The sequence below is a fragment of the Seriola aureovittata genome, chromosome 24 (assembly GCF_021018895.1).
Source record: "Seriola aureovittata isolate HTS-2021-v1 ecotype China chromosome 24, ASM2101889v1, whole genome shotgun sequence".
Lineage (NCBI taxonomy): Eukaryota > Metazoa > Chordata > Actinopteri > Carangiformes > Carangidae > Seriola > Seriola aureovittata.
The window spans coordinates 9830299-9843649 of record NC_079387.1 but is presented as its reverse complement, the minus strand read 5'-3'; the positions used below and the strand labels follow the sequence as shown (position 1 = coordinate 9843649).

Genomic DNA, 13351 nt, shown 5'->3' with positions numbered 1-13351 from the left:
AATAACACATTGTTTTTCTCACAAAAGAAAAGCTTAATACTTAAGCAATAAAACACACTCTTTCTTAATTCAGTACAGTCAGGGGTATAGCGACTACAGCCCTACTTAGGCCGATATGAAGAGTAGTTCATGATGGCTAATGTGATAGCTAACGTTAGCAAACATACGTAGGCTATATATTTCTATAAAAACATACATTACTGATTCAGTTTGATGACTAAATGATTGTTCTTTACTTTTGCTAGTGTTACATTATGCTTGCATATTTAACATTACATTATAATCATCACACTGCTGCACAAAAGTTAGAAATATAAACGTTAAATAGCCTTTACAGCTAGCTTACATACAGTTTTAAATGCTGCTCTAAACATGTGAGCATGAGTGGAGACGGGCTGGAGGTGTCGTGACCTTTAAAAATGCTGCCCTGGAGGTTATTGCCCTCTTCCTACTCGACTTCCTCAGCTTCAGAGATAAGTATTTTTTTTTCACGCGTTATTTTCATTCAGCTCTCAGCAAATCACTGCAATTTTACCCACATTAAATGGACAAACTGAAGGTTTCTTAATTAATTCCTTTAAACTCAACAGCAAATTAAAATTGTAGTTGACCTTTTGTTCTATCTTATTAACATTTCTGTCTGTTCCTTTGTTTGAACCTTTGAAAACTGACAGCTGAAAGGAAATTAATTAAAACTCTAAATATAAAACTAATATTAATGTTTCTCATGCAGCTCAAGGTGTGTTTACGTCATTAAAATTTGAATTAAAAAATCCCAGAATATTTTAAATTATGAAAAATTGAAACACACAAAATGCTTCATTTTTATATGTAAGTCAAACTCTTTAAGTCTGTGAGAAATTATACTAACTGTGATTTATATTGTCATAGAAATGACTGGCTGGTTGCCCATGAAAACAACTGACTGCTCACTGGTGGTAATGTACTGTAGGTCGCTGACTGCTGCCTTCAAGTGCTGTCAGGAAATAACAAAGAGGAGTATCATTAACATATGTCCATGAAGGTTCAGGCGAAGGGGACATGATAATGTACTAACGATTTAAAGCTAGATTGCGGGAGTTTTACATATCCTAAATAAAACTTCTGTCACATTCAAGCCTGATGAATCTCTCTATGTTTTTACAGTATACAGGAGTTTTAAATCTGGTGTCTGTGGTGACATTACAAGCAACGTGTGGTCTGCCAGCGCTGAAGAAGGGAGCAACTGAAGTGACAGATAATGAGAATTGGGGGAAAGATTACAGTCTAAAAGAGGAAGCCATCGATGGCGAGGACGAACACTGATTACCATTGATGTGGCTTTTACTCGCTGTTTGTGTAATTACTGTCACTGCCTGAGGGCGGAGACAAAAGTTCCACACTGTAGCTTTAAGAAATGGTGTGGGTGATTTACACTGAACTCATCATAGCCATAATTTCAGTGTTTATCATCATGTGAAAAGTCCAGGATGAGGTTAATGACATCTTTATTCAAGGTGATGAATGGGCCATTCACAGAAAAATTGAATTTATCAGGTAGTTACTGGAACATTAAGCAGTTGGAAAGTTGCATTAACATCTGAGTGTGAATTGTCTGTAGGTCTGTTTTGTTATATTATTTTGTTTAGCAGCGCTGTGTGAATGACAAGTACTAAAACATCAAAAATAGATTCACATGTCCAGGATTTGGAGTTGGTAAAGTCAGCATGTGGACAACAGGAAGTGAATCGCCAAACAACACTGCTGCCACCTTGTGGTAAAAATGTAAACAGACACTGATGACCAAACAGTTTATACAGTGTGGGCCTTCTGTGGGTATTATTTAGGGATTTTTCACATCCTGTGTTGATGAACAGAAGCAGGATGTTTAATGATGCGCTCGAGGAAGAGAGGAAACAGATATAACAAGCGAGGGAGGTTTTCTGTGGATCTGTTATCATATGGCTGGATAATCATGGAGACCTTGAGGATTAAACCACTGGAGCCAAACAAGGGTTTGCAGATTCCCAATCTCTAATTCCAAAACTACAACAGCATTAAATACCTTTTAAACAATATGGGACCTTTAAGTTTGATGTTTCTTCTTTCTATTATATTCTTGTTTTAAATGTTTACCCTCCACTGAATGTGACTGTAACTGCCTTTGTTTATTTAGAAGCAGATCTGTCATCAACATCCTGTGTATGTGGAACCAGTTTCCCGCTGAACATGTGGTTTCACTTATATGCTGATGAGGGGCGGTGTCTGAACTCTGCGCTTTGAAACCGTCGGATCACCAGCGGAGAAAGTCGAGGAAGACTCCTGCACGACAGGTAGGAGGTTCAGGGGCTTCGGGAGTTTTCTTAATTAACATAATTATGTTGATAAATGTTCATAATTAGCTGTTTGATTTGGTAACAATAGGTGCGATTGCTGTTTAACTTTTCGTCCACATGTACATTTCTCTGCAACCCTTCAACAACAGAAGAAATATAAGCTGGAGTGAATACAGGTTATAGATAAAGAGTGTAAACCGTTAGAAAACCAGAAACTTTGTTGTGTGTGTTAATCGATTGAACAAACTGTGGATCACTGCACTTTGAAATCACTGCCAATAATATCTGTGTGGAGTTGTGTAATAAGGCAACAACAAATGAAGCTAGTGGAGGAGTTAAATTAATCATTAATGACGCGACATCTCTTAATTTAACTTCATATAGAAGTTACTTTAAATCAGAGGTGGACAAAGTGCACAACTTTATTACTGGAGTCAAGGTCAAATATTCCTCCAATACAAGTGGAAGGTGCAGAAGTTAAAGTACTGCAGCATTTGATTAAGAAAAAGAATTACTCAAAAGTAATTTTCTTATGTCAACACGTATTATTCCACATTTACAGCAACTAATGAAACAACCATTGAATGACTTGCAGAACCGGTAGAATTAAAGAGCTGGTAGAATATTCTGCAGAGCCTGAGGACATGGCCACAAAAAGTTAATTGAATCAACAGAAGGACGGACAACTGCCGCAAGCTGTCTGACTAAAAGTAGATCTGGAATCAGACAAACATTGCATACCTCCACTTTCTAAACTCAGCAGAAAGTCTTTCTTTATTTCTAATATTTCAGACATGGACTTCAGATTAGATCATGGTCTCTGGTGAAGAATCTTCTTCCTCATTTTTATTTAAAGTAGCTGTGGTTTGGACAGTGCCAGGTTTAAACCGAGCTGTTCATGACTGACACAGTAGGAGTTGGCTGTGATGACATTTTAGAAAATAAAATAAAATAAATTCTGCTGAGTAAAAGCTCTGCTTCATAGAAATGTAGTGGAATCATTGGTCCAATATTTGTCTTTTAAGTGTAGTGGTGTAAAAATCCAACATTTCCAAAGAAAAAAGATACTTTCACAGAAGCAGCAAGTCAACTATGAGTTTTAATGTGTGAAATGTAGAGATAGAAGCACGTATGAGCTCTTATTTTGAAAGGACACATAAAAAATGTATTTGTATCCAAATTAAAATACAAATTTTTCATTTTGCATCATTAACGTTATTGGATTTTTAATATTGATGCATTAATGTGTTAGTGTTATTATACTATTATGTTTAATGAGGTGGAGCTACTTTTAACCATTTTATATGATGTTGATAGTTAAATCTGAATATAATTTGATAAGCAGAGGAAGTATAAAAGATAAAAAAAAGAAATGTCGGAGGATACAAGTATAAAGTGGAAATGATCAAAGTGCAAATTCCTCAGAACTGTTCTGACCTGCAGCACAGTGACGACTTTCTGTATCACCACCTTGCACAACAATATATTGCCACATACTGGCTGCCTCAGCTCAGTGCTGCTCAGATCCAGCAGCTAACAGTTCTGCATCTCTGCTCCTGCAGTCATGTATCTGTACCTCCTGGGGCTGGTTGTGTTCTTCTACCTGTACCGCTGGGTCAGGGAGTTGCCCAGAGTTTCCGACAAGGGCAGCAAGTATGTCTACATCACGGGCTGCGACTCGGGCTTCGGCAACCTCCTGGCACGCCATCTGGACAAGAAGGGTTTCAGGGTGATCGCCGCCTGTTTCACCGAGAAGGGAGAGGAGGACCTGAAGAAGTCCTGCTCCCGCAGCCTGATCACAACACACCTGGATGTCAGGTCTAAGGACAGCATTGCCAAAGTGGCCGCGATGATCAAGGACGAAGTGGGGCAGCGTGGTGAGTCACAACCATTGCATGTGCTGTCATGAAAATAGGATAAAGCAGCTGTTTACTTTTAATCTCCTCCATGTTTAGACCTTCTGAAATGTATTCAGCGTGTATTAACATGCCTTGAATTTCCTGCATCAGGAGGTGAGTCAGGTGTGGAGGAGCTTGAAATATATTAAGCTTTATTTGTATTGCACCTTTCATACAAGAAATGCAACACAACGTGCTTTACAACCAAGACATGACATGCACCAAGTGCTTCACATGAAAAGACAGTAAAACATGTTCAAAACATTAATGTAAAATAATAAAACAATCAATGAATATTGACTTCTCTGATATCTCTGATATCTCTGATATCTAAAGGTCGTGTGCTCCCCAGCTTTGGGCTGCATCCCCAGTTTTCCTCCAGCTGCTGCTGGGAACCTTCAGTAAAGCAGCAGCAGATGATCTCAGTGTTCCTGGATGAATATAGTCAATAATGGAGTCAGTAATGTAGCTTGTTCTCGCCCATTAAGGCCTTTGTGTATAAGGAGGAGCTTAAAATCTAAATGTTCTATATGTAACAGGAAGCTGAAACTGGACTAATGAGCTGTCTCCTCTTGGTTCTGGTCAACAGAACCAGTTTTGAACGACTGGTTTTCCTCTGCTCGATCCTCCCAGGTTTATGGGCAGTGGTGAACAACGCAGGCGTGGCCGTCCCGTCTGCCCCGTGCGATTGGCTGACGATCGACGACTACACGTCCATGATGGACGTGAACCTGAACGGGGTGATTGCCGTGACCCTGAGCGTCCTGCCGCTGATTAAGAAAGCCAGAGGAAGAGTGGTGAATGTGGCGAGTGTGTTTGGGAGGATCAGTCCCACCGGAGGCCCGTACACTGTCTCTAAGTACGGCGTGGAGGCGTTCAACGACAGCCTCAGGTGAAACATTAACTCACATGATGAAATACTTGTCGGTATGTTAAGCAGAGATTTCATAGCCAAGCGCTGACAACATGAAATGTTTTCTTAAGGTTAAATATGGTACCTTTCGGGGTCAGAGTCCTGTGCATTGAGCCAGGCTTCTTCAAAACAAACGTGACGGACGCTGGTATCCTCAGCAAGAGTATCAAGACGCTGTGGGAGAAGATGCCCCAGGAGCTCAGAGATGACTATGGACCTGAGTATCTACAAAAGGGTAAGTCTGGATCATCTCTTTTCTTCAGTTATGCATTTATTTTTAATTCATCTTTTAATTTATTCCACTCTTTTTCCCCTCCTAGTAATGGACGTGCTGACAAACAAAGTTGCCAAGATCAGCGATGCCGATCTGATGAAGGTGGTCAGCTGCATGGAGCACGCTGTGTCCGCCGTCAGGCCCCGCACCCGATACTCCCCCGGCTGGGACGCCAAGCTCTTCTGGCTGCCGCTGTCATACATGCCGAGCCGCCTCTCTGATTACATCATGACTATGGAAGCCGTTCCTATTGCCAGGCAGATACAATAAAATGTGTTTTTTATATTCATGTGTGCACATTTTAGACTCTTCTATTGTATATAATTGTATAACTGAAGCACTTTTCGTAGCCAACATGACACATAATGAAGTGTATCCCTCCTCTGAATAGTTTCCCTCACAGGCTGATAAATTATTGTCATTTTCAAGGCCACCTTATCTCCAGGCAGATAGAGCTTTGTTCAGTCTAATGTCCTGGGTGATAGGTGTGTGTGAAAGGTTAAGGAAGAGCAATAAAGGAACAGACTTCTTCACAAAGCACACGTTTTGTGCTATTTGTCGAAATTCAACTTGAAATAGAAACTAGTCATTGTAGCACTGTGCAGTAATAATAAGGAGTATGTGAGGAGCAAAGATACAGAGCTGTGAGGTCACACACCTGCAAAACTCGACCCATGACCCAATCATCAGACACAGGTTAAACAGACTCTGTCTTTGAAACTTTGAATGTTTGCTGATAAAATTACACTGGTTTAAAAATAACCACCTTTTTTTTCTATTCAGTGCAGTTTCTCACAGCTTATCTGTCTGAGTGCCTTAATTTAACCAGTGATGTTACACAGTAGTTTTTAAAGTCCTGACTCAGCGCAGACCATCTGCAGGTCTCGAAACGTCTTAGAAAGCATTGAATTTAAATTCCTTAAAGGTATAAAAAAAAAAAAAAGTCCTTAATATTTTGTCTTGCCTGCTGTGGTTTGGAATCAGATTTGTGCTAATATGAATAAACATCAAACATTTTGATATTTAAAAATGTAACTTCAAACTGGTGTAGTGGGGAATGCTTTCAGGTAGTGTAGGGTTTGTGAACGCAGCCCTGGGATGACTCCTCCTCCAGTTGGCCTCCTCATCAGGGCCAGGTTATAAAGGGCACCTGCTGGCTTTTGTTTAGCCTCTTGCTGGTTCCTGTCAGTTGTGGCTGGTATCAGTGGCTGCAGCTGTGCCCCCTAAACGGTTGTTGACCTGTCCACCCAGAGCGAGCTCTTCCTGCCCCGTACCAGAGGTGGTTCACCTGCTGTTGTTTTGCATTAGTTCTACATACTTTGTTTGGTCTTATGGTTAACTTTGCTGTATTGGTTTTTGTTTGTTTGGTCACCTGGGTTGTTTGTTGGTGATTTGGTTGTTTAGTTTATTAACTTGTGATAAATTGTTTTGCATTAGCTTTTGTTTTGCAGTGTAGCTGAGTGCTGCATAGTTGGGAGGCAAGACACCCTGGGTGAGGTCCCCACACTTTGTGCATGTGATTACAGGCAGTGTTTTTTGATTACGTTTGCAGTGAGGTTTGTTGTGTTGCACCTGAGGTGAGTAAGTAGTAGCACCACTGGGTAATTTACCTCTCCACAAGTGGCCTCACCTCACTTTTCTTGTCTTATTTTGCTTAGTCTGTGTTGCACTGATCTTGTACAACACTTCTATACACAAGTTTTATTCCTTATGTTTGTAGTGATTTCATTTGTTAAAATATTTCCTTTTCCAGCAGTTCCAGTCCCTGCTATTTTATATTTGGTTCTAATAAAATATATTGTTTCTAAAAACACGTATCTGCCTTTTCAGTAACGAGCCTATGTCCTGGTATCCTTTTTACATCTAGGGTTAGAAATGGTGTATCCTGGAGTGTGTCCCACGGTGGAGTTGTTGGGCCCTTTCACTTCATTTCTCCCCTTATTGTTCAATCAACGCCGCACTGGCAAACAAATTAACCATGAAGCTGACTGTGGGCAAAAGTCTCATCAGTGAGAAAGCGGAGGGAATTGTAAACAAAAGGGATAGTTTGTCAAACTAGAATTACCACCTTGTGGTTATGTCCCTCTGCCAGGTGTAGCCTACTAGTTTCAGGTTACATCCCTGTTTATCCAATGTCATATACACTATTTGTGTGAAATAGTCATTACTGTGTGAAGTCTTGAGAAATGGCTTGAGAAAGTGTTTTTGATGGTGATCTTAACCTTTGACCACAGTTGCTCTGTCACCAGCACATAGGCAAAAAAGGAGACCAATAGTTTACATGATTACACAAATAATTTATTTGCTAGTTATAAGTTTTTCTTTTAAATTAACTGTTTTGGTTAGAGGATTGCGTTGTCCTTTTTTGAACCGTAGCAGACACTTTCAGTACTGCTGCTAGCTGCAGTAGCTAGGAAGCTGAAGTATAGCTGCCGCATTGCGTCACAGGGACGCGACCAGGCCAGAGCTGTGCGGCCGACAAACGCAGGCTTCAACCTATCCCAAGATTCATTGCGCGCAGGTAATGAAAGCAAGCACCTCCAGAGAGCCACTTTTAAATTTAAATATTGGGTTTTGGCCAAGTTCGACACCTAACGGCACAACTGTTAAAACCACAAGTTTTTTTGTTGTGGAAAAAGTTACACGTTATCAAGGTTGCTAGGCAATGACGCAACGGCGGGCACATCTAATGACGCACAGTCAAATTCATACCAGATCGGCTCATTTCAATTCGGCCTTTGTGGCTTGTGACTAATGAAATGAGTCAAATAAGTAGCTGCAGCAGACAAGAAGCTGCTGATTGGCTGTACCGCCCGGCGAGCACGTCAATTGTCCCAAATTAAACACACCTGCCATGTTGCGTGACCAACAGGTGCATGCTGGGTCTGGCTAACGGCTAAACGCTAAAACACTGACGGCGGGTCTTTCTGGCGTGATTTCAACGTTCACTTCGAGCAGAGAAGTCAAGGCTGTGGAGCGGATTGTGGAGGAGCTTCGTGGTTCGTAGAGTGACGTCAGCACAGGTGAATACGATACATGACTGATGACTCACCGCGCAGCATCAACAAGTAAAGTGTTGCCGAGCAACGCAGAGTTTTGTCTTGTGTTTACCGGCTGCAGCTGCTGTGGAGTTTATGTTTAAATACATCTCTGCATTTTCTGCTGCTTTATTCTGTTGTTAATTCTATGAGAAATAGCAGCTGTTTCATTTCCCGCCGTAGTGTCCTGGTGTTTCTATTATCTATTATATTGTCCCATTTATATCAATGAAAGTAGCCTAAATAACAGACACAACTCTCTACAACAATTTTAATACAACCTTAACATTTTAAGGGAAGAATTATTTCAGGAGTTATATGAAACTGCATTAATTTTAGTTAGATGCACCGAGTAAACTGTGTATACAGGCTTCAAAGTGCCTCACTGGGATTCACTGATTGCCTTCTGTGCAGTTCTCACCTGGAACAACAACCTGCATGTGTCTGTAGCCTAAACATGTTCTTTAATTTAACAGTTTTATTATCTAATCATCATTGTCACCATATTTAACCCCTCCTCTTCAGCCTAGATAAATAGATAGATAAACTGACAATTTATTCATCCTCTTGGGAAATTCAATTGTCCAGCAGCTCGCACATATTTGCAGCTCAGATTAATGGCAGTGGGGGAGAAGAATGCAGTAACATTTACTACATTTTAAATGACTTAGTTTTATCTGAGTACACTTTAATTTTACTTCGAGTAAAACTTCTTTTAAGCAACAGTACTTTTACTTGAGTAGTTTTCCAGTGCTCTCTCCTCCCCTGTCAACAAGCTTACACTTTCATAATGGACAAATTTAATGCACTTAAATTAATAATTGGTTCATCAGTTTCTGTCACATTCATAAAATTGTCAGTTGGAGTAATTATGTTTATTATGTACTATTGGGCACTACATGATCTTTGTAATTAAATCATTCTGATGCACACTGCCGTTCAATCACAGATTTGAGGGTTTTGATTAAGTATAGGATTAGAAATCTAAACCAAATATAAGTTATTTCCTCACTGTGTTCCCTCTAGTGTTGTACAAACTTTGACCTTCAGTTTGAAACAGACACGCAATATTGTTTGTCCGCCGTTTTATTTCAGTATGTGACAAGCTGCAACACAGTTCAAGTAGCTTTACATGGCTCAAGAACACCATCTTGTGGTCAGAGTAGATGAGGACAGCCATTTCATGAAACTTCCCATTAGGAACAAAATTCTCAACTACAACATATGAAAGCCTATAATAGGAAATATACAGTTGACAAGTTTTGTGTAAAGACAGTGTTTTATTCCATCTTTCATTGGAAACATTAAATAGAACTTTCTTTCAGGATGACAGGACAGGTACATTTGCATTTTTGACATGTTTTACAAACCAAGTGCTCCTTAACCAAAGGACCCCCCCTCTCTTTGATTTTCTTCTCCACAGAACTGAGATTGATTAGATGTTTATGAGTGCTCCTCAGCCAGCTTCTCGGCCTTCTGAACAACTTCCTCGATGGGGCCGACCATGTAGAAAGCCTGCTCGGGCAGAGGATCGTACTCACCTAAAGGGAAACAGGTATGAAAGACAGAATTAATATTAAATACATTTCAAAATGAGGCTAGGGTCACCAGCACAAGCTAAAAATGTGGCACACTTACCACCCAGGATGCTCTTGAAGCCCTTGATGGTCTCTTTGAGGGGCACCAGCTTGCCCATGTGGCCAGTGAAAACCTCGGCCACCTGGAAGGGCTGGGACAGGAAACGCTGGATCTTGCGGGCGCGGGCCACAGTCAGCTTGTCCTCCTCAGACAACTCATCCATACCCAGGATGGCAATGATATCCTGCAGAGATTTGTAGTCCTACAGGAGGAAGTGTCCAAATGTTTTAGTGCTACTGTCAAAAAATCAAGAATACAGGTTTGAGGAAGTAAAAACAATCAAGTCCCAAACCTGGAGGATTTTCTGCACACCACGGGCGACGTCGTAGTGCTCGGATCCGACGATGTTGGGGTCCATGATACGGGAGGTTGAGTCCAAGGGGTCGACAGCAGGGTAGATACCCAGCTCAGCGATGGCACGGGACAACACAGTGGTGGCATCCAAGTGAGCGAAGGTGGTGGCGGGGGCGGGGTCAGTCAAATCGTCAGCGGGCACATAGATGGCCTGGTGGAGAGAATTGAGACTTGGTCAGCCTGAAGTATATTTTAATCTATCACCAGAACATGAAGTCAGTCATCCTCCTTGAGGTAACCTTTTACCTGCACAGATGTGATTGAGCCCTTCTTGGTGGTGGTGATTCTCTCCTGCATGGTACCCATGTCAGTGGCCAGAGTGGGCTGATAACCCACAGCAGAGGGGATACGACCCAGCAGGGCAGACACCTGAGAGATAAAATCAGTATCAAGCATGTTCGTTAACATTTTAAGCCAAACTTGAGGTTTAGATTTGGCTGCAAAATGTGTGTATCATCTTTCAAAATTATGAACTATAACCTTATTTTAAACCACAATTATAAATGTATATCCTCAAATTACACAGACCTCAGAGCCAGCCTGTGTGAAGCGGAAGATGTTGTCGATGAAAAGCAGCACATCCTGACCCTCCTGGTCACGGAAGTACTCAGCCACTGTCAGTCCAGTCAGAGCCACTCGGGCACGGGCACCGGGGGGCTCGTTCATCTGTCCGTACACCAGCGCCACCTAACGGGGGACAAGGACTGAGGTCAGTGATTGGTATTCATGTCTATTCTATGCTTCAGTTTTCATAAGCTCTAATTATTGAGTGGCTTTCCACAATCCCCACCTTTGAGGTGGTGTCCTTCAGGTTGATGACACCAGACTCAATCATTTCATGGTACAAGTCGTTTCCCTCACGGGTACGCTCTCCCACACCGGCAAACACAGAGTAACCACCATGGGCCTTAGCCACGTTGTTGATCAGCTCCATGATCAATACAGTCTTGCCGACACCAGCACCACCGAACAGACCTGTGAATAAAAGGAGAAATGCAAGATTAGTTTTGTAATATTACAAAGTGGCTTGTATGGAAACGGTCTATCCTGCCACTACAACATGTACGCTTTTTTTGTTGTTGTTGCACATACCAATCTTGCCTCCCTTGGCGTAGGGAGCCAGCAGGTCCACAACCTTAATGCCAGTGACCAGAATCTCCTGCTCCACACTCATGTCAGTGAATTCAGGGGCCTCAGCGTGGATGGGTGCAGTCCTGAGGGAAGACAACAGTTTCCAGTTATCTATCAAAGAGCATAACTCTTTTGCAGACATTTTAAATCTAACTCATTGCCACTTGTTATTATTATTATTATTATTATTAGCAGCAATACAAATGCTACTGTCACTTGTAGATTTTAATTTTGTTTTATTTTTGTGAAAAAGTCACTAAATAAATGTGATGCGTTCTGTTATTTTTAAAGTGGACTCACTGTTTGGTGGTGATGGGACCCCTCTCGTCGATGGGCTCACCAATGACATTCATAATCCTGCCCAGGGTTTCGGGACCCACTGGGATTCTGATGGGGGCACCGGTGTCCAGCACTTTCTGTCCACGGACCAGACCTTCAGTACCATCCATAGCAATGGTACGCACTGTGTTCTCCCCTAGACACAGAACAACATTCACATTAATTTCCTAGTGTGACAATTAATTGAATGTCTTTGTCTCCTCGTAGGGGTTCAGGACTCAAGGTTACACTCCAAGCAGCTCACCAAGATGCTGTGCCACCTCCAGGACTAGCCTGGACTCGCGGCCGGAGACTTCCAGAGCGTTGAGGATGGGAGGAAGGCCCTCGTCGAACTGGACGTCGACGACGGCACCGATGACAGCCACAATACGCCCGTTGGCGACGCTGGCAGCGGCGGCAGGTGCGACATAGTCTCTGCCTGTAAAGCAAGTTAAGACAATGTTTGTATTTAGCTGCGTCATGTGTGTGCTGCAGTCGTGACCTTAATGTCACTGGCGTTGTTTATTTGTGTCTAAGGCCGCCACCATGTTCGGTGTAAGCCCCGGATAGGACAGCTCAATAACTGCGTGTCTGGCCGCTGTGTCTCAATGTCAAAGTGATCGTTGTCGGCCAATCTATGATGAATCAGCTTTAAAACAACTGTAATAACTGATCAATACAAAACAACCTGCATGTGTGTGTTAAATATAAATACAACCCCAATAAGCCAGGCTAGCTAACGTTAACGCGAAGGACTGACAGATGAATGAAGTGTACTTCAAGCTAACGTTGCTAATGTTGCTACCGTTAACGACAGACGCAGGACATTCAATGGCAAGTTTGTTAATAGCTTATTACCTCTATGGTTCTTTCTCTGTTGCAAAATTACTTCAATGCTTCTGTGGGCTAATACGACTTTATAACCTTGCTTAGCTAATAGCATTACTGTGCTGAAAGCAACACGTAATGTTAATGCTAAGTTAGCGGGCTGTGCACCGCCTCATGTCATTACACAAAGGTCATTGCATCTAACACAAGAAAATCACAGCCTGATCATTAACTGTTGCATGACATCTGTCAATATGAGCATATATAGTCGTGTGTACAATTATAATATTTTGGAATTATTCCAATACATCTCAAATTTGACATTTCCACATTCCGGCCTGCTACTCCTACGGCAGTGCGAGCCAGCGTGTTGCTAGCAGCAGCTAGCGTTAGCATTGTCCCTGCCCTCTTCTGACAAGTGCTGAAAAGCGTCTTTTCCTAACACAGTTTCGCTGGAAAAAAAAACAACAAGCATATAGGACTTACGTGAAAGGACGGCTGGGGATCCAACAAGAGCCTTCAGGGGCTGGACCCCAGGCTTGAGAGCCTGCAGAGCCCCGGTGCAGCAGCGTCCCACAGCTCCTAACATGGTCAAAATGGCTGAAGGTGGAAAGAGACAGAGGAACTTGCGGCTTTATAATGAA

The 13351-nt window shown here is 42.0% G+C and overlaps 2 protein-coding genes across 3 annotated transcripts; one reads left to right on the top strand and one right to left on the bottom strand.

Annotated features, from left to right (window-relative positions):
* Positions 1–2168: 2168 nt before the first annotated feature.
* LOC130165623 (retinol dehydrogenase 7-like) lies at positions 2169–5689 on the top strand. 2 transcript variants are annotated; one of them, XM_056371044.1, is made up of 5 exons: positions 2169–2312; positions 3878–4192; positions 4847–5105; positions 5198–5361; positions 5447–5689. In XM_056371044.1, the coding sequence occupies exons 2-5, from the start codon at positions 3880–3882 to the stop codon at positions 5668–5670; spliced, it is 960 nt and encodes a 319-aa protein (XP_056227019.1). In that variant the 5' UTR covers positions 2169–2312; positions 3878–3879; the 3' UTR covers positions 5671–5689. The 2 variants fall into 2 exon arrangements, with proteins under 2 accessions (XP_056227019.1, XP_056227018.1); XM_056371043.1 differs by lacking the exon at positions 2169–2312 and having other exon boundaries at positions 3802–4192.
* Positions 5690–9506: 3817 nt separating this feature from the next.
* Positions 9507–13351, bottom strand: LOC130165591 (ATP synthase subunit beta, mitochondrial). Its single transcript, XM_056370984.1, has 10 exons — positions 13194–13351; positions 12145–12318; positions 11862–12036; positions 11523–11644; positions 11221–11405; positions 10959–11117; positions 10677–10799; positions 10369–10581; positions 10077–10278; positions 9507–9979 (listed from the first exon to the last, which is right to left on the bottom strand). Exons 1-10 carry the CDS (start codon positions 13294–13296, stop codon positions 9882–9884), a joined length of 1554 nt encoding a protein of 517 aa, XP_056226959.1. The 5' UTR covers positions 13297–13351; the 3' UTR covers positions 9507–9881.

Excerpts from the sequence above, each read along its gene's own strand:
- LOC130165591 (XM_056370984.1), bottom strand. The coding sequence starts at position 13,296 with ATGTTAGGAGCTGTGGGACGCTGCTGCACCGGGGCTCTGCAGGCTCTC. Across the intron at positions 11,406-11,522 it reads CGCCAAGGGAGGCAAGATTG|GTCTGTTCGGTGGTGCTGGT; the intron begins GTATGTGCAACA and ends TTTTATTCACAG. Across the intron at positions 11,118-11,220 it reads TGAAGGACACCACCTCAAAG|GTGGCGCTGGTGTACGGACA; the intron begins GTGGGGATTGTG and ends GTCCCCCGTTAG.
- LOC130165623 (XM_056371044.1), top strand. The coding sequence starts at position 3,880 with ATGTATCTGTACCTCCTGGGGCTGGTTGTGTTCTTCTACCTGTACCGC. Across the intron at positions 4,193-4,846 it reads GGACGAAGTGGGGCAGCGTG|GTTTATGGGCAGTGGTGAAC; the intron begins GTGAGTCACAAC and ends CGATCCTCCCAG. Across the intron at positions 5,362-5,446 it reads ACCTGAGTATCTACAAAAGG|TAATGGACGTGCTGACAAAC; the intron begins GTAAGTCTGGAT and ends TTCCCCTCCTAG.